Source organism: Bubalus bubalis, chromosome 21, assembly GCF_019923935.1.
Source record: "Bubalus bubalis isolate 160015118507 breed Murrah chromosome 21, NDDB_SH_1, whole genome shotgun sequence".
Lineage (NCBI taxonomy): Eukaryota > Metazoa > Chordata > Mammalia > Artiodactyla > Bovidae > Bubalus > Bubalus bubalis.
The window spans coordinates 57,314,871-57,333,617 of record NC_059177.1 but is presented as its reverse complement, the minus strand read 5'-3'; the positions used below and the strand labels follow the sequence as shown (position 1 = coordinate 57,333,617).

The 18,747-nt window shown below is 57.3% G+C and overlaps 1 protein-coding gene across 4 annotated transcripts in view; it reads left to right on the top strand.

The window, feature by feature from the left end:
• FGD5 (FYVE, RhoGEF and PH domain containing 5) overlaps positions 1 to 18,747 on the top strand; it is a 121,662-nt gene that overhangs the window by 43,765 nt on the left and 59,150 nt on the right. For all 4 annotated transcript variants that reach the window (XM_044934347.2, XM_044934348.2, XM_044934346.2 and 1 more), the window contains one exon: positions 13,806 to 13,941. In XM_044934347.2, the coding sequence (XP_044790282.2) occupies positions 13,806 to 13,941 (136 nt within the window). The remainder of the gene's footprint in view (positions 1 to 13,805; positions 13,942 to 18,747) is intronic.

Below are 18,747 nucleotides of genomic sequence, written 5' to 3'. Positions count from 1 at the left end.
ACACCGCCAGGCCCTCCCCCCAGAGGAAGTGCTGGTGTTTACAGGAAATGCAGGACAAGGCTGGGAGGTGGGTGGAGGGGGCCTGGAAGATGTGTCTTGGCCCGGCTGGAGGGGCTGAGGGCGGGGCCCCTCTCTGCACCCCAAGGACGAGGCTTTTTGTTGTTGCTGAAGGGAAAGGTCCCACTTCCCGGGCAGCCCTGCCCCTCCCCGGCCTCTTTCCTCCAGGACGCCACACCCTGCCGGCCTCCCAAACCACCCACCCCCACCCCCACCAGCCCACCCCTCCTCCCCAGGGAGGCTCCTGGGAGCAAGGGAAAAGAGAGCCCTGAGCTGGGCGAAAGCAGTCCTTCTGCTCTGGGCCTCAGTCTCCGCACCTGTTAAGTGGGTGGCTTGCTGCAGCCCCAGAAACCCACAGCAGTGCTCACGGCCCTGGTGCAGCCCCTCTGTGAGACTGAGGGCAGACGGGCCGGCCAGCGCCATGACCCAGGGAGCACAGGCTGGCCTTGCTTACGCTACAGCAACGTGCCTGAGAAGTCTGTGCGCGTGGAGTTCTGTCAAAGTGCACCCAGGGAGCACGAGGTATTTCTCAAAGCCTGAATAGGAATTGGAAAGGGGACCAGCATTCTCTGAGTCCGTGCCAGGCCTCAGGTACTGTCTTAGTGGCTTTTACGTCCCCGATTTCACCCTTCGAGAGACAGGGGTTCTATGTGGGGCAGGAAGACCTGAATCTGAGTCTCGGGACCACCCTTTGCTCACCGCGTCACCCTGAGCAAATCCCCCAGCATCTCGGAGCCTTAGTCTTCTCATCTGTGAAACGAGGGTAATGATAGTTGGCTGTTTCACCTCTTTCCGTCCTACGGACTTGAGTGAGCCCCCACCTCGCCCGTCCCCACCCAGGCCGTCTCCTCCTGCTGGTCTTCCCACGTGGCCGGGGAGAACTCTCCCAGCTGCCTGGGTCCTTCCCTGGCTAGAACCTCCGCTGGCTCCCATCCCTCCCGGGAGGCCGACTCCAGGGGGGCGTTTGTGAGCCTGCCGCTGGCCAGCCCCTCCTCCCCGCCCTCCCTGCTGCAGCACACAGGTCCCACCACCTCTCCTCCGGTGCCTTCTGCAGATGTTCCTGGGAGCTCTCCCCTAACTTTTGTTTTCCTCTCTGTCTCCTGTTCAACCTTGAGACTGGCTGGGGTGTCCCCTGGCCTGGAATCCTCCTGTGACCCTCCCCACTCACCCCCACGCTCGCCCCCACAGCTTAGGGCCCTTTTGCTGTGTTCATTCAGTCGTGTCCGACTCTTTGTGACCCCATGGACTATACAGTCCATGGGATCCTCCGGGCCAGGATACTGGAGTGGGGAGCCTGGTGTTGGAGAAGACTCTTGAGAGTCCCTTGGACTACAGGGAGATCCAGCCAGTCCATCCTAAAGGAAATCAGTCCTGAATATTCACTGGAAGGACTGATACTGAAGCTGAAACTCCAGTCCTTTGGCCACCTGGTTCAAAGAGCTGACTCACTGGAAAAGACGCTGATGCTGGAAAAGATTGAAGGCAGGAGGAGAAGGGGACGACAGAGGATAAGATGGCTGGATTGCATCACTGACTTGATGGACATGAGTTTGAGTAAACTCCAGGAGTTGGTGATGGACAGGGAGGCCTGGCGTGCCCTGGTCCATGGGGTCGCAAAGAGTTGGACACGACTGAGCAACTGAACTGAACTGAACTGCTGTGTTCACAGCCCTCTGCGCCCCCGTGTCTGCAGTCTCACTGGGCTGTGGGTGCCTCAGGGAAGAGAAAGGGCATCTCCTCCCCACTCTGTATCCCCCGCACTGGGGGTGGGGTAGCTGGTCAGCACACGTGACATGTTGGGTGAGACGGGGCAGACAGTAGGCGCTCGGCCTGTAGGGAATTGCATTGCCCGTGCTGGGGGGCAGCTGTGACCGGGGACACCCCCAGATCCATGTCTACTCACGGATGCACACTCTGGCTGGAGCCGCTTCCCCCAGGAGCCCGCTAAAACCAGCAGGTTGGTGGAGCACCTGCTGTGCGCAGAGTTCAGCGCTGGGAGCTGGTGAGGGAGGGGAAGCCTGTGCAGAGCTAAGGCCACAAGCAATGAGGGGAGCACGTGGGTGCCGGGCCCCGGAGGGGGAGCAGGGCCTCAGCAGGCAGGTGGGGCCGGGCGGGGCAGATTCTGAAGCGTACGTAATTTGGGGAGTCTCTTTAAGATGAAGAATGTACAACGAAGGGTAGAAAATAATCTACAAAGCCATGAGAGGGACTCATGCAGGTGTGGGGCCTGATGCTGAAGTCTCATTAGGTTCATGGTAGACCTGCTCAGTGGTCAAGGAAGGCTTCCTGGAGGAGGAAATGAACTCACAGGTGGGAAGGCTTCTTGGAAGAAGGGATGAAGTTGCACCTGGGAAGCTTCTTGGAAGAGGGGCTGAGGTCATAGCTGGGAAGGCTTCCTGGAGGAAGAGATGAGGTTGCAGCTGGGAAGGCTTCCTAGAGGAGGTAAGGTTGCAACTGGGAAGGCTTCCTGGAGGAGGAGGTGAGGTTGCAGCTGGGAAGGCTTCCTGGAAGAGGGGGTGAGGTTGCGGCCGGAAAGGTTCCTGAGGAGAAGATGAGGTCGCAGCTGGGAAGGCTTCCTGGAGGAGGAGGTGAGGTTGCAGCTGGGAAGGCTTCCTGGAGGAGGAGGTGAGGTTGCAGCAGGGAAGGCTTCCTGGAGGAGGGTGTGAGGTTGCAGCTGGGAAGGCTTCCTGGAGGAGGGTGTGAGGTTGCAGCTGGGAAGGCTTCCTGGAGGAGGAGGTGAGGTCGCAGCTGGGAAGGCTTCCTGGAAGAAGGGGTGAGGTCAGAGCTGGGCCTGGAGAGGAGAGTTCATCTACCTGGAGACTCGGCATTTCTCAGGCATCTGTCCTCAGCCAGTAGCTCTGCTCTCGAGAAGCAAGGGGCATTCAGAGGCCTTTGGCAAAGCATGGTATTTCTCTGGAAGTGCTCCTTCCCCACTGTGGGCAGAGGAGGCCACAGATGAGTCACGTGACAAGAGCGTGTGTGTGCTCGGGTGTCTGGGTCCAGGCCTGTTGCCCTTACCTGCGTCACCCTCCCTTCCGGGTCTCAACCTTAGGGCGATGGTCTCTGTCTGGACCCCATGTCCCCCATCCAGGTGTCCGGCTCCAACCACACTAGACCCACGTGTTCACATGTGTCGGGGCGGCCCCGCCTCCCGCCCGCCTGGTGTCGGGTGCCCTGCGGACCCCGGAGTGTCCAGGCACCTCTCGCACATTTTCACGTCTGTCTCGCCGGCACAGAGGGCAGTGGGCCCAGGTGCAGATTGCCTGAGTGTGCTTCCGGGTGGGAGAGGCTGAGGGAGGGAGAAGCAGACCTGAGGGAGTCAGGTAGCCGTGCAGCGCCTCAGCATTCCTGGCTGCCGGAGGCGGGTGGCAACGGGGCTCAGAGCCCTGGCCCGACCCCCTGGGCTGCTCCTGCTGGTGGAAGCAGTGTAGGGGGGCGGTTACGGGGACGCCTTTGAAGCCAGGGTCCCTGCGCTCAGGTGAGACCCCAGCTCTGCATGCACCCCGTCCCTGCTCAGCTCTTCATCTGTGAAATGGGCACGTGACACCTGCAGGACACAGTGCTGGAGAAGGGCTCGTCAGGCGCCTGGCACGTCGTCAGCACAGCACTCAGGATCACTGGGCTCGGCCTCTCTGCTGCTGCCATTATTATTGTCCGGCTGTGTCCACGTGGGGCTTCCCTGGTGGCTCGGTGGTGAAGAATCTGCCTGCAGTACAGGAGATGTGGGTTCCATCCCTGGGTCGGCAAGATCCCCTGGAGGAGGAAATGGAAACCCACTCCAGTATTCTTGCCCGGAAAATCCACGGACAGGGGTGCCTGGCGGGCTACAGTCCACGGGGTCGCAAAGAGTCGGACATGACTGAGCGAGCACGCACACATGTCCAGATCCAGCCCACGGTGGAGGGGTGGGCTCTCCCAACCCCCACCTTCAGCCATACTCAAAGCAGTATAAAAGTACGGCCAGGGCTTCCCTGGTGAGCCAGTGGCTAAGACTCCACGCTCCCAGTGCAGGGGGCCTGGGTTCAATCCCTGGTCAGGGAACTGGATCCCACATGTACAGCTAAGACTGGGCACAGCCACGTAAGTGAATAAAAATAAAAGAACTGTTTTTAAGGCTGGTCTAATTAGCAGAATAGCTCATCTGTGCATTAAGACTTGTCTGGCCACCTCTCCCTTGGGCTTGGCCTGCCGTCTCGAGGGTATACTATCCTTTGCCAAGTAGAACTCTGAGCTGTCACCAAGCTCCGTGGACAGTCATTCGACACGAGTGCCTACTGTGCCACTCACGGACGACACCGAAGCACACGGTGAGCCCGACTCCTGCCCTCAGGGAGCTGGTGGCTGGTAGGGGAGCTGGCTCAGGGGTGCAGATTTCCGCAGTCGTGTAACTGTGGACGAGAGCCCCCATCTCGCTGGAGAGGCGGAGAAGGCTTCCCGGAAGAGGTGGTGTGTGGCTGGACTGTGAGGGGCCAGGGGAGCAGGAGGCAGGCAGGAAGGAATTTTGGAACAGCCTCGAAAGAGGCGCAGAGATGGGGAGGGACTGGGGCGTGCAGGGGGCAGGGCGGTGGTGGTTTGGCTGCGCGTGACGGCTCAGAACAGCAGAGATGAGCCAGGAATCACTGGGACAGATCCCCTCAGCTTCCCAGGGGGCCCCTTTGGACACAAACTCACAGAACGTCGTCGTGGTGGGGCCTGCAGAAGACCTCTGACTCTCTCGTGTCGCAGATGAGGAAACTGAGGCCTAGGGAGAGGAGAGAGTCCACCCAGAAAGCTGGTGACAGAGATGGGATTACCAGCGGGTCTGTAAGGGTTCGAGACGTTCTGGCCTCTAGCTCAGACTGATTGTAGCAAATCCACCTGCCTGGCGCTGTGCTGAGCGGCCCACCTGCCTCATGCACACGCATCGTCTCATAAACCCTGGAGGGGGAAGTCCTGTTAGCATCTCTGTTTTACGGGTGAGGAAACTGAGGCAGGTTAGGCAGCTGACCTCAGGGCATTGGGCTGACAAGGGGCAGAGCTGGGGCCTGACCTCGGGAGGTGGAATCCTAACCCTTGTGACCTTTAACGTTATCCTCTCCCATGGCCCCAGAGATGGGGTCGGGGGTCAGTGGTCCGGGGGGGGCCACCTGCCCACAGTGTGGCCGCTGCTGAGAGCCAGACACACAGGGCTTTTCACCCATGTCCTCCCCGGCAGGCCACGTTGCAGGAAGCAAAGACCGTTACCTGAAGCCAGAACCAGAGAGAACGTCACGCTGGCGAGACCGGGGCTCTGGCCTACGGTTTTCCTCTTGTCATTACCTCTTTATATCAGTCTGTCGTGTTACATGGCCTCTGCAGAGCCTCCAGAGGTAGTCATGTGTTCTCCCCGCACCTCTGAACCTCATTTGATTTTCTGTAAAGGAAGTCTTGGGAGTCATACTTACATTTCTCTTTGAATAGGAATTACTGTAGTGTTTGTTTGGGTCAGGAAGAGGCTGAGCTGTGGTCAAGGAGAACAGAATTCCTTGACAATCCCCGTAAACCGTTTCAAGGCCACTGCTGCTCCTAAGTCGCTTCAGTCATGTTCCACTCTGTGCGACCCCGTAGGCGGCAGCCCCCAGGCTCCCCTGTCCCTGGGATTCTCCAGGCAAGAACACTGGAGTGGGTTGCCATTTCCTTCTCTAATGCATGAAAGTGAAAATGAAAGTGAAGTCGCTCAGTCGTGTCTGACCCTTAGCGACCCCATGGACTGCAGCCCACCAGGCTCCTCCGTCCATGGGGTTTTCTAGGCAAGAGTACTGGAGTGGGGTGCCATTGCCTTCTCCATCAAAGCCACTAGGAAGGATAAAATAACAAAGACAGACAGTAGCAAGTAGGGATGAGGATGGGAAGAAATCAGAGCCCTCAGCGCTGGCAGTGGAGTGCAGATGTTATACTAAAAATAGTCTGGCAGTTCTTCAAAATGTTAGACGTACAGTTACCGTATGACCCAGCCATTCCACACCTGGGTGTGCCAAGAGAAATGAAAACATACCTCTCCAAAAAACTCTTACGTGAATGCTCCTAGGAGCACTCTTCAGGCTAGCCGAGACGTGGAAAGAGCCCAAGTGTCTCTCGAGAGGTGGACGGACAAGCAGAATGTGGCACAGCCATGCCGTGGAGTGTTAGTGGCCATTGAACAGAGTGCAGTACTGGTACATGGCCCTTGAATGCATTGTAGTAACAGAGAAGCCAGACGCAAAAGGACAAATGATGACTTGACTGTATGAGTCCATTCGTATGAAATGTTTAGAATAGGCAGAGCCATGGGCTTCCCCGGTGACTCAGTGGTAAAGAATCTGCGTGCAGTGCGGGAGACTCGGGTTCGATCCCTGGGCCAGGAGGACTCCCTCGAGATGGAAATGGCAGCCCACTCCAGTATTGTTGCCTGGAGAAGTTCATGGACAGAGGAGCCTGGCGGGCTACAGTCCAGGGGGCTGCAAAGAGTCGGACACGACTGAGCAACTAACACTGCGACTACTGGAGACAGAAAGTGAGTGGTTGCCAGCGGTTGGGAGGGAGAGGAATGTGGCTGATTGCTAAATGGTACATGGTTTGGGGTTGATGAAAAGTTTCTAAATTAGATAGTGGTGATGGCCGCACAGCTCCGTGCCTATACCAAAAAGCGCTGGATTGTACCCTCTAAAAGGGTAAACCTTCTGGTATGTGAATTACATGTCAATAAACCTGTTACAACAAGAAAACAAATCCCTATAAAGCCCTGAGGCGTGTGTGCTTGAGGAAGAGGGGTGTGGCTGGCGGAGGACAGAGAGCGGGGATACACTGCTGTTTCTACTTAGTGCAGGATGGAAATTGAACTTTCAGAAAAGCCTCTCCTTCAATCATGCTTCTGGGAAGCATTACGAGCACTCTCCCTTGGCTGACCCCGGGTGTGGGACGCGCTCCCTCCAGAGGGAGCGAAGCAGAGGCTCACGCCAGGAGAAGACTGCAGGCAGCAGCTGCTCTCAGAGCCTGCCCTCCCCTCCAGCCAGGCCATCGAATGCACACAGTCCAGTCTCAACACCCGTTTTCACAGCTGTGGGTGTCTGCTTCTCCATTTTACAGATGCACAAACTGAGGCCCACCAGCACGACCATGCAACAGGTTGGCGGTGAAGGCAGGCCTCTCAGGTCTCGGAGCCCATCTTCCTGGGCGGTTTCCACTGCCTGAGATTCAGAGCCCCAGTGCAGGTGATACGTGTATCCAGGACAACTTCTGAGCCTTTGAAGAAGGGGGACTGGTGAGGGGTCAGGTTTGAGTGACCAGGAAATAATCAGGGCAGAAGACGTGTCCTGGAGAAGGTCTGGAGGGATGTTTGAGTGAACTCTGAAGGTGCTGACATCAGAGAGTTAGACTCACGTCTGAGGATTTGGAAATCCCTGGTTTTGCACCCAGCCCTCTCCTCCATCCGCTTCTAAGCTCTTCCAGCCGCCCTGCTAATGAGGATAGTCATATTTGCCGAGTCCGTCATCCTGTCTCCTCCATCTCAAACTTTCCAGCTCCCAGAGATCGCAGTGCTGAAGCCCCTGCACCGCCCCGCCAAGCTGGAGAGCTCCAGGAAGGTTCCAGCCTATCTCAGAGGAGCCAGGGGCCGTGACATCTGCAATCTGGCCTCCTCCCACATGTCACGGCACCAGCGGGGGCAGAGCGAGGGCTCTAGGCGCCCGTGAGAGGCTCCCGCAGGGGACAGCCTTCCCGCTTTATGAGTTACGGGGCCCCTTTGGCTGTGCTCAGGGTTACGGCTCCCAGTGAGTGTCACACCGGGTGGGATTTAACGGGCAGAGCCGGACCGCCCTGGGCCAGCTTACAAAGTGCTCGTCCCCCCACGTGGGTGCTCATGTCCTTTTACGACTCCAGGCTGCTGGAAAGGACTGTGCTCATTTGGAGGGTCGTTTAGGGTAACGAGCTCTGAGCAGCTTTAATTTATGTTCCCTTTAAAGCACAAGTCAGCCCAGGGGGAGGACACAGCCCTGTGGAGACTAGTCTTGGGGATTTAAAACTTGGCCCCTCTGCAGGCTGGCCAAAAGGGACATATTAAGGTCGCATCCTGTTCTCACTGAAGCCCACAGTGAACCAAGATAGTCATCCCCACTGTGGCTTAGAGACAGAGAGGCCTTGCCTGAGGTCACACAGCGCCTCTCCTTGATCTGATGCCGAAGTTCTAAGCCATTTGGTCTCGAAGCCAACAGTGCTGACCACGTGGCATTTTTGTCCGTTTTCCTAGCATGTGTCATTACCCTTGATTTGCAGATTAAAAAAAACGGGCATGGAAAGTTGCAGTAACTTGCTTGAAGTGGTAGAGCTGGGATTCACAGCAGGCGGTCTGAGTTCTGGACCCGTCCTCCCAGCCAGCACTTTGCATGGTGCTGCAGTCCTCCATCCCTTCACGGGCTTGCTCTTTGAAGTAGGAGCTGCCTCGCCTTTGGTGAGTCAGTGAGTGCGGGAGTGGAAGATTGGGTGGTTGGGTTGGATGGATAGAAGGATCGCCAGGTGGGTGGGTGAGCAGAAGGGTAGTTGGACAGATGAATGGGTAGGTGAGTGGGTGGATGGAGGGATGGGGGGACTGGTGGAGAGAGGGAGGGAGGGAGGGCTGAGTGGCTGTATGGCCAATGGGTGAAAAGTGTGTGGATGGGCGAGTGAGTAGACGGGAGCTGTTTGGGTCAGACGGCTTTCTCATGTGTAATACATCGGTGCATCCAGAGAAGGTGTCTGGAGGCAACACCTCACCTAGTTATGATTTTTTAAACAGAACTTTTATTTATTTCTTATTTGATGTTTATTTGTTTGACTGCACCGGGTCTTAATCACAGCACTCGGGATCTTAACAGCATGTGAGATCTAGCTCCCTGAGGGGTCAAACCTTCACGCCTTGCATTAGGAGTGTGGAATCTTAGCCACTGGGCCGCCAGGGAAGCCCCCCTCGTTATGATTATAACGGGCATTTCGACTGGAGAGGCCGTGGAACAGTGCATGTTTGTTTACCACTGTGTTACCAGTACCTACAGTACAGAGTCTGAGTGGTCAAAGCCGGCCAGATAGGAGCCAGACAGCTAAAAATACAGACCTTCCCTAGGGCCTGCTGTGCAAGGGACCTGTCTCACAGGTCTATACTGATTGACTGGGCAAATGGATTTTCCAGTGGTCATGTATGGATATGACCGTTGGACTATAAAGAAAGCTGAGCACAGAAGAATTGATGCTTTTGAACTGCGGTGTTAGAGAAGACTCTTGAGAGTCCCTTGGACTGCAGGGAGATCCAACCAGTCCATCCGAAAGGAGATCAGTCCTGGGTGTTCATTGGAAGGACTGATGTTGAAGCTGAAACTCCAACACTTTGACCACCTGATGCAAAGAGTTGACCCATTGGAAAAGACCCTGATGCTGGGAGGGATTGGGGGCAGGAGGAGAAGGGGACGACAGACGATGAGATGGTTGGATGGCATCACCGACTCAATGGACATGAGTTTGGGTGAACTACGGGAGTTGGTGATGGACGGGGAGGCTTGGCGTGCTGTGGTTCATGAGGTCACAAAGAGTTGGACACGACTGAGCAATTGAACTGAACTGAACTGGGGAAATGGATGAACCCTCTGTGCGGGTTCCCAGTCTGTCCCCCAAGGGAGGAAGTGATTACTCACCAAGGACATGAGTTCTCCAGGGCGTGTCGGAGCGTTTGGGCAGAAGTTATTAAGAAAGCATGTCTTGGAGGTGTTTTTCTTCCCCTGGATTTGAAGATCAGCCTGGTAGCAAATATCAAACGTGTGTAGACACAGTTCTGTTGACACTAGTGGTCTAGACTATTTGATTTGCTTATTTAACTAGAGAGTCCAGTCTAAGATAAGCTCTGTCACTGAGGCTTCCACTGACTCTGTCAAGCCGTGGGGTTACAGTCACTTTTTTATGTTGTGAAAGCGTATTTTTCATGGCAGTTTGCCTTCATCTGTTGTGCTCACAGCCCCTCAGTAGGACAATGAAATTAATGAGCCAGAATATCATGAGAGCACCCCAGCCCTTGTCTCCTGACTCCCTTCTTAGATCTTTCTAGAAAACAAAAGCGAGAGGAAGAAGTAGATTAAAGAGAGCCCGGGACACGTTTCTAGCCAGAAGCTGAGGTTGGCTTGAGGACAGATGGTGGATCCGTGCTCACTGGGTTTGTCTCTGAAGGTCTGTGCACCTTCAGGGGAGGGCAAGGGCATCGTCGTCAAACACGCCATAGATGAATAATCGTGTGGTTTATTTTAAACTGTTAGGAGAATACGTTCTGTGACTTCATGGGTGTTATCAGGATGAGGTCAGAATAGAAGCAGATGTTAAAGACGAGCTGACTTTAGATGGCAGTTGGTCCAAAGTGGAGCAGCCATGCTCAGCCAAGCTGGGAAAGAGGAGAGCCCTGGCTCTCCGTTATTGAGTTATTACGTGCCAGGCACTGTTGTGTCTTGCAGTACAATTCGTTGACCCCTCCCAGCAGCTCAATGAGTTGGGCACTGCTGAGGCTTAGAAAGGTAATGTAATACATGGCCAGGATTTGAACCCAGGCAGCCCCACCTGGGAGTTGTGCTAAGTCCCTCAGTCGTGTCCGACTCTTTGTGAACCCATGGACTGCAGCCCGCCAGGCTCCTCTGTCCATGGGGATTCTCCCGCTGCTGCTCCAAAAGGAAATAAAAAGAGCACAGAGAACAAGAGCAAAGCCCATGTGCCCTTGCAGCCTGAGTCAGCTGCACGCAGTGGTGCATTGAGGGAAGCCAACTGGGCCCCTTCATGTCTGTTAAATGGGACCAGGTGCAGGCAGAGGCCTCGTGTTTCGGCCCCCGTTTGCCATGTGACCTTGAGCCAGCCCCTCCCCATCTCTGGTGTTCTGGGCGTCCATGAGCTCTCTCCCCAGTGTCTGCTGCAAGGAGTCCAGCCCTTGCCTGGCTTGAGGCATAGCCCCCCAAGTTCCCGGATACCTGGCAGTGTCCGATGCTGGGCAGACTTCACGGCAGCATCGGGGCACGAGGAGGCCCAGCTTCCCGCGCCTCGGGTAGCGGAGCTTCGCCCAGCAGGCTGAGCTGCTGGGGCCAAATGCCAGCAGCACTGGACTACCCCGAACAGTTTCAGCAGGAGGGTGGCAGGATCAGGCGGGGTCTGAGATCGTCCCTCTGGCTGCTGGGTGAAGAGATGGGAGGGCAGCCCCAGGGAAGGGGCGCCAAGTGGAAGCGAGTGTTACAGACCTCCAGGCAAGCGATGGCCTGGGCTCCGAGGCTGTGATGACAGAGAGGCCAGTGGAGTCGGGGAGGGTGTGACGGTGAACTCGGGAGACGGTCAGTGTTCAGGCCCGAGGTACCCAGGTTTCGGACTTGCTGTCTGGGAGGATGGAGGCAGTACTGGCCTCATGGAATGAGTTGGGAAGTGTTCCCTCTTCAACTTTGGGGGGACATTTTTAGAATGACTGGCATTCGTTCTTCCTTGACTGTTTGGTAGAATTCATCATTGCAGTTGTGTGATTGCCCATGTGTGGCCTTTGTTTCTCCCTGTGAGTTTGTGGTCTGTCCACTGCCCTTTCGTTTCGCTCTGCAGGACTCCCTCGAACACCTCCTGCAGCGCAGACTTTGTTGTCACGAGCTGCCGCAGGTTTATTTAGGGATGTCTTAGCATCCAGCTCAGTTCTGAAGGACAGTTGTGTGGAATTCAGGGTTGGTTCTTAGCTGACAGGTTTTTTTCTTTAAGCATTTTGAATATATTGGCCCTCTACCTTGTATCCTCCAAATTCTGATAAGAAATCTTCTAATGATCTTAACGAGATTCCATGAATGTTACAGAAAACCCCAAACGAACTTTTGGGCCATCCCATTGTAAAGAGAAAGGCAGAGCTGGGGCCAGAAGGGCGGGCAGTGGGATAGCTGAACGGGTCCTGGCTCCAGCCTGGGTCAGGGCTGTGCCTCTGCACACAAGTTCATAACTGTAAGCCCGCACTACACACACACAGACACACACACACACACACACAGCTCCAGCTTGGGTCAGGGCTGTGCGTCTGCACACTTGTGCATGGCTGCAAGCCCACACTACACACACACACACACACAGGCCCACACTACACAGACACACACACGGCTCCAGCCTGGGTCAGGGCTGTGCCTCCACACACAGGTTCATAACTGTAAGCCCACACTACACACACACAGAGATACACACAAACACTCACACACACCCACCATGACTGCAGCCCCAAATACACACACACACACACACACACACACACACACACAGCTCCAGCCTGGGTCAGGGCTGTGCCTCTGCACACAGGTTCATAACTGTAAGCCCACACTACACACACACAGAGATACACACAAACACTCACACACACCCACCATGACTGCAGCCCCAAATACACACACACACACACACACACACACACACACACACACACAGCTCCAGCCTGGGTCAGGGCTGTGCCTCTGCACACAGGTTCATAACTGTAAGCCCACACTACACACTACACACACACACACACACACACACACACACAGCTCCAGCCTGGGTCAGGGCTGTGCGTCTGCACACTTGTGCATGGCTGCAGGCCATGCACAGACTACACACACACACACACAGGCCCACACTACACACACACAGACACACACACACTCACACACACACACTCACACACACCCACCATGACTGCAGCCCCCAATATACACACACACATCCACACATGCGGCTCCAGCCTGGGTCAGGGCTGTGTCTCTGTACAGTCAGGTGCATGACTGTAAGCCTACACTACACACACACACACACACACACACACGGCACCAGGAGTCCAGGCAGGAACAGGCCGCTTCTCCCTGATCATCTGGCTCTTGGCCCCCGTGTGAACCAGAGGACTCCGGTCCTTCTTGGGGCAGACCTGGAGAGAGGTGTCCGTGCTCTTTCTGGTGCCAGGAATAGCCTCTCCTTGCACCACAGCCTAACACTCATGTCCTCCCCTGATGTACCCTCCAGGCCATGCTTCCCCCTGCGTGGACCAGGCCTGAGGCAGGGGTCCTGAGCCTGCCTGTTGAAGGCCTGGAGTAGGGTTGGCCAGCCACTCCAGAGAGTGGAGACTCCTTCCTCATGGCCGCTTCTCCATCCATCCATCCATCCATCCATCATTCCCAGAGGGCAGGAATCAGTATTGATAAAAATTTAATGAGACGCTTGAATTTTTAGTATGAAGAGAGATTTTATGAGAAGTCATCTGGGACCACGTTGCCAAAGGCAGAAGGGAGCCATTGAAGGTTCTTGAGCAAGAGAGTGAGATGTGGCCTGGTTTGTCTTGTCAGTCAATCACTCTGCTGTGTAGAGAGGCTGGGAGCAAGGAGGCTACTGTGATGGGGCCAGTCCACCAGGCTCCTCCGTCCCTGGCATTTTCCAGGCCAGAATACTGGCATGGGCTGCCGTTCCCTTCTCCAGGGGATCTTCCCGACCCGGGGATTGAACCCGGGTCTCCTTGCAGCTAATGGGGAGAGGGGTCTGTCTTGAACAGCATGTGTAAAGGTCCTGAGGCAGCGAAGAGCTTGGAATGTCCAGTGAACCAGAACAGATGGGCAGGGGTGGGGGCAGGAAGGAGGTCCTGCCTGGTCTTGCCCATCTCTGGGTCCCCGCGAGACCCAGAGCACTCGGTAATGGCTCGTGGCGTTAGCAGGGCCCTGGCCGGTTTGCCGTCCCTTGGCCAGACGGGCAGCTCTGACCCTGTTTCTCTGCTGCGTCCCCAGTGCCTACACCGAGCCCTACAAGGTCTGTCCCATCTCGGCAGTGGCCCCCAAGGAGGACCTCACGTCGGAGGAGGAGCGTGGAAGCTCGGAGGAGGAAGAGGACCGCGCTGTGAGAGACCCCGGCCTCCCCCACAAGGTAGGTGGGCGGCCGGTGAGATGGGGGGTCAGAGACGTGAAGGTGGAGGGTAGGCCCAATCCCTTCCGTCTCCAGGTGGAAGGAGCTGCTTTCAGACAGCTGAGCCCTGGCTGGACACAGAGACCGAGTCTTGTTCGGTGCTGCTGCCTGAAGACTCGCAGCAGACGGGGGCCACGGGATGCTGCGGGGATGACTGCTCATGTCCGCCTGGGTCCCTGGAGCCTGGGGCTTCCAGAGCCTCGGTCGGGGGGGACATGGGATAGAGCTGCCTGACCTGAATCAAGGTAGGGCTTCCCTGGTGGCTCAGATGGTGAAGAATCTGCCTGCCATGCAGGAGACTGGGGTTCTGTCCCTGGGTCGGGAAGATCCCCTGGAGAAGGGCCAGGCAACCCACCCCAATATTCTTGCCTGGAGAATCCCCACGGACAGAGGGGCCTGGCAGGCTACAGTCCACGGGGTCACAAAGAGTCAGACATAACCGAGTGACTGAGCACGCAAGGGCTAGATCCCAGTGACCTCGGGGCCCTGGGCCTCAGTTTCATCATCTGTGAAGTGGGAATTGTGAGGGTGCGATGAGTTAGGCGTGTGAGTGTTTCATGAAGATGTCCTTCCTGCCTACCGTAATGCTGGAGTGAGGGGTGGGGGGATGGGTGGGGCTGGGAGAAAGTGAACCGGAAAGTGATGTCGCTCAGTCGTGTCCGACTCTCTGCGACCCCATGGACTGCAGCCTGCCAGGCTCCTCTGTCCATGGGATTCTTCAGGCAAGAATATGGGAGTGGGTTGTCCTGCCCTCCTCCAGGGAATCTTCCCAATCCAGGTATTGAATCTGGGTGTCCTGCGTGGCAGGCAGATTCTTTACCATCTGAGCCACCACGGAAGCTCTGGAGGTGGACGGTGAGGCGAGGCGCAGGTCACAGTCGAGGCCTGGACCTTGTTATTGGGCATCAGGCCTTGTTCATGGTGGTGGTTACATGTGCTCGCCATCCGGTGCTGGGGTGAGCCCACGCCTCTCGCCATTCCCGACCCGATCTCCCTCCTTTCACGCACTTCCAGGACACGCGGGCTGTTTCCCGCGTTCAGGTTTGCAGAAACCATCGGAGCCGCAGGACCTGAGTGTGGCCGCACGGCTGTCAGTGGTGCCCCCCGGGCGACGTCACGAGGTGCCGGGGCCCAGCAGTTCAGACCAGGGTGACACCCACCGCCGGGCCACCTGAGGCCAGCCTGGGGTTCTCCCCTCATCTCCTGGGCGCCCTCCCATCTGCCGGGGAGAAGGAGCCCAAACGCCAGAGGAGCAGGCTCCTCCCTCGGCACCTGTTCCTCTCCGTCCCCCACCCCGGGCATGCGTCTTCCCCTCCCAGCCCAGGTGAGGTGGTCCACTCTGACCACAGGCTCTTCCTCTGGGAGCGCCGGCCCGGGTGCTTGGCGCTTACCAAGTAGTTGACACGTGGGCATGAGTTTCGTTTTATCTGGTGCATTTGGTTTCTTTTGAAAGTTCGCTCACCTGTCTGCCTGGTGCTGTGAGGATGCTCAAGGGTTAGGGCCGGGGTCAGGGGCCTTTCCCACCTGCTCGGCCGTGGTCCCTTCCCCTTCCCTCCTCTCCCTGCTCCTCACGCTCTGGGCAGTGAGCTGTGCGCGGGGCACCCAGTGCTCCCAAGTCCGCTGTCTCTTTGGTTCCTTACGACAGCGCTGAAGCTGGTGGCCCTTTCCCTGTTCTGCAGCCCAGGACACAGAGGCTCAGAAAGGTTAAGTCACTTGCCCAAGGCCACACTGCACGTGATTGAAGGGGCTGGAAACAGCGCTGACTCCAAGCCCAGTCTTGTCTGTCTGTTTCTCTGCTGCGATCCTGGTGGCCTCCTCTTGCCTCTCCGCTTCCTCCCCTCCCTCCGGGAGGAGCTCTTGGCTTGGGATGAGTGGGCGTGTGGGGAAGGGAGGTGAGCTCTGACTCTGGCCCTTCTGGGTGTCGCTGGGGTCGGGGTCCTGGGAGCAGAGCACCCTCGCTGTCCTCGGGGGTTGGCCCTCACTCTGACGCTGGGGCTGGGGCTGGGTCCCCGCAGAGCTGAGGGACTGAGAAAACAGTGGGGCCCCCCATGTGCAGCTCTGTGTACCCCGTGATGGTTCCCCACCTTCCCCTGGGACCACCTGCGTCTCCCCGCTCCCACTGTGTTGCCAGCCACTTCCCGCCACGAGAAGGACCGTCTGGTCGTTTCTGAGCGCCCAGAGGGAGACGTAGCAGGCCGGGCCCCCAGGCGGGTCAGTCCACTCTCGGGAGCCCAGCCTCCTCACCTGCCAGACGTGGACTGCGTGCTCCCCCCAGCCGGCCCCCCCACTTCTTCCCTGTGAGGCCTTCCTGATGCTGCAGCGGTGCAGGCCCCTGTGGGCATCAGGTCTTCATCACCCGAGACGTGCTCCGCTGGGGGCTCCTCGTCATGTCTGAGCTCCCCACAGGTGAGGGCTCAGTACCCCGGGGCGCTCATTGCCGGCCCCCGGGCCCTCACCGGGGCGCCTGGTATGCAGTTGGCTGTGTATCCTTCCACACCTTCTCCGCTGTGTTCCACCGGCCTACGTCATTCATTAAGCGTCGGAAATGGACAAAACGGATGGCATTATTTGTGGAGCTGTGATTATTTTTTTTCCCCGTAAACTGTATCAAGCTCTGAGAAACAGGGCCGATCACTCAGTGGGGTTCACTCGCTGGGGTCTTAGACGTTGTCCCACGTCAGTGCAGGGAGCTCTCGCTTCATTTTCTTCGTGCCCGGCGCTTCCGCTTCTGGCTGTGCTGTCGTTTTTTGGCCCTCCCCTCGCTGAGGGGCATGTATAGTGTCTCTGGTGTTTGGGAAATAACTCATTTGTTCGTCTGCACACAGGACCCCCAGGCTTCGTGCAGCGTACAGGGTCCCTTAGTTGAGGCGGGCAGACTTTTAGTTGCAGCACGTGGGAGCTCCTTCCCCTACTGGGAATCGAACCCCCAGGCCCCCTGCATTGGGAGCTCGGAGTCTTAGCCTCCTCTGCTCTGTGGACAACACCGCAGGGCACCCGTTCGTACCCCTCCTCACACACACATTTTTTCCTGCGCGTGGATCCCGGGAGAGGGCAGAGCCGAGGGCAGGCCGGTTTCAATCAGTGTCTGTGCCTCCTGATCAAGCCCCCACCACAGGCTGTTGCAGGGCCTCCCTGGTAGTCCTGGGGGGTGAGGGCCCCTCGATCGCTGGGAAGTTTCTAGACGGAGCAGTCTTTCCTGGGGTGGGGAGGTGGAACATTCACTTCTTATTCTTCCGTCTTCCATCCTCTCTGAAAATTCTGCTTCTCCGAAAAGCAGACCTCACCTCTCTGTGCCTCTGTCGCGTCCTGGGGGCAAGGGGACCCAGATTTCCACTCCAGCCGTCTCAAAGGGGCAGCCCTGGACTGGGATGGCCTCCCCTGGACCTTGGGCGTGTGTGGGGATATGGTGGTGAGCCCCACCCTTCCTCCAGGGTGATACGTTTTATGGTTTACGTAACAATAAATTAAAAGTGCTGAGCCCCACCCACCCTTCCCAGATGTTTTGGGCCTACCCAGGCAGGAGGGGAGAGATTTTTGCAGCAGGACAGGAAGCTGAGCCCAGCTGGTCCACCCACCTGTCTGACCTCTCTCGCTCCCACTTGCGGACAGACAAAGGGTGTGGGCTGAAGGAAAGAGGGGGCAAAAAAGGAGAATGGAGCTGGACCTAAAAATAGATCTAGCAATGAAAGGAGACACAAGCTGGCTGGCCAGTTCCCCTCCCGACAGTGTGCCCGGTTTTCAAGCTAACGGGGACTTTTCGGGCAACATACCAGCTCCCCTAGATCAGCCCAAGAGTTGACGGCCCCTCGGGTTACCTCTTCCCTGGCCGGACTCCCGTTGTCACCAAGGATGTTGTTTTCTTGGACGGGTCCACCCCTGACCCCAGCCCTGTCCTCTGGAGCAGACCCGTCCTGCCTGCCCACCGCCTCTGGTCCCCGCCCAGGCAGGACGCCCCTCCCGACTGCACCCAGGGTCCCGGGGGCCCAGCCTGGCTTCCTTGCTGGCCTCCTGCCCCCAGCTTCGCACCTGCGACCTCACCCTGACCATCCATCAGGGTTAAAGGATCTGCTCAAACCCTGGTCACCTCCACGGGGCCAGCCCCCAACTCGTATTACATGTCACCATGCACCTTCTCCACGCCACAGCCCTAACCCCGCGTTCCGGTGCCCGTTGGCTCCACCGCAGACACGCTCCGGCGGGCCCGGGAGGCCGGGCCTCACCTGCCGCAGCTTCCTCCCCGGCAGCCAGCCCACTTTCCCAGAAAACCGTCTCCTTTCTGACGAGAGCGCCCTCCCGTCTGCACCTCTCCTCTCTGTGACCTCACCCGGCCCTCCTCTTCTTCAGCAGTTGTATTTCTTGGTCAGGTATTTACTGAGCACCTACTGTGTGCCAGGCACCCCTCTAAGGGCTGAAGAAACAGCAGCCACAGGTCAGACAGGGTGTCTCCTGGCTCTGCTGGAGTGCACCTCCTAGAAGGTGATGAGCAGTCGTCCAGAAAACTCCCTAAGATGGGTTGCGGTGGTGAACGTACCACAGAGGCAGGGGACAGAGCACTGGGGATAAGAGAGACGGGAAACTTCTGGAGGCTGGAGAAGGCTTTTCTTTTTTTTAAGAGTTTCGTTGAAGGACTTCCCTGGCAGTCCAGTGGCTAAGATTCCACGCTCCCAACGCAGGGGCCTGGGTTCAGTCTCTGGTCAGGGAACTAGATCTCACACGCTGCAACTAAAGATCCCACGTGCTGCGCTGGAAAGAGAAGACCCCGTGTGC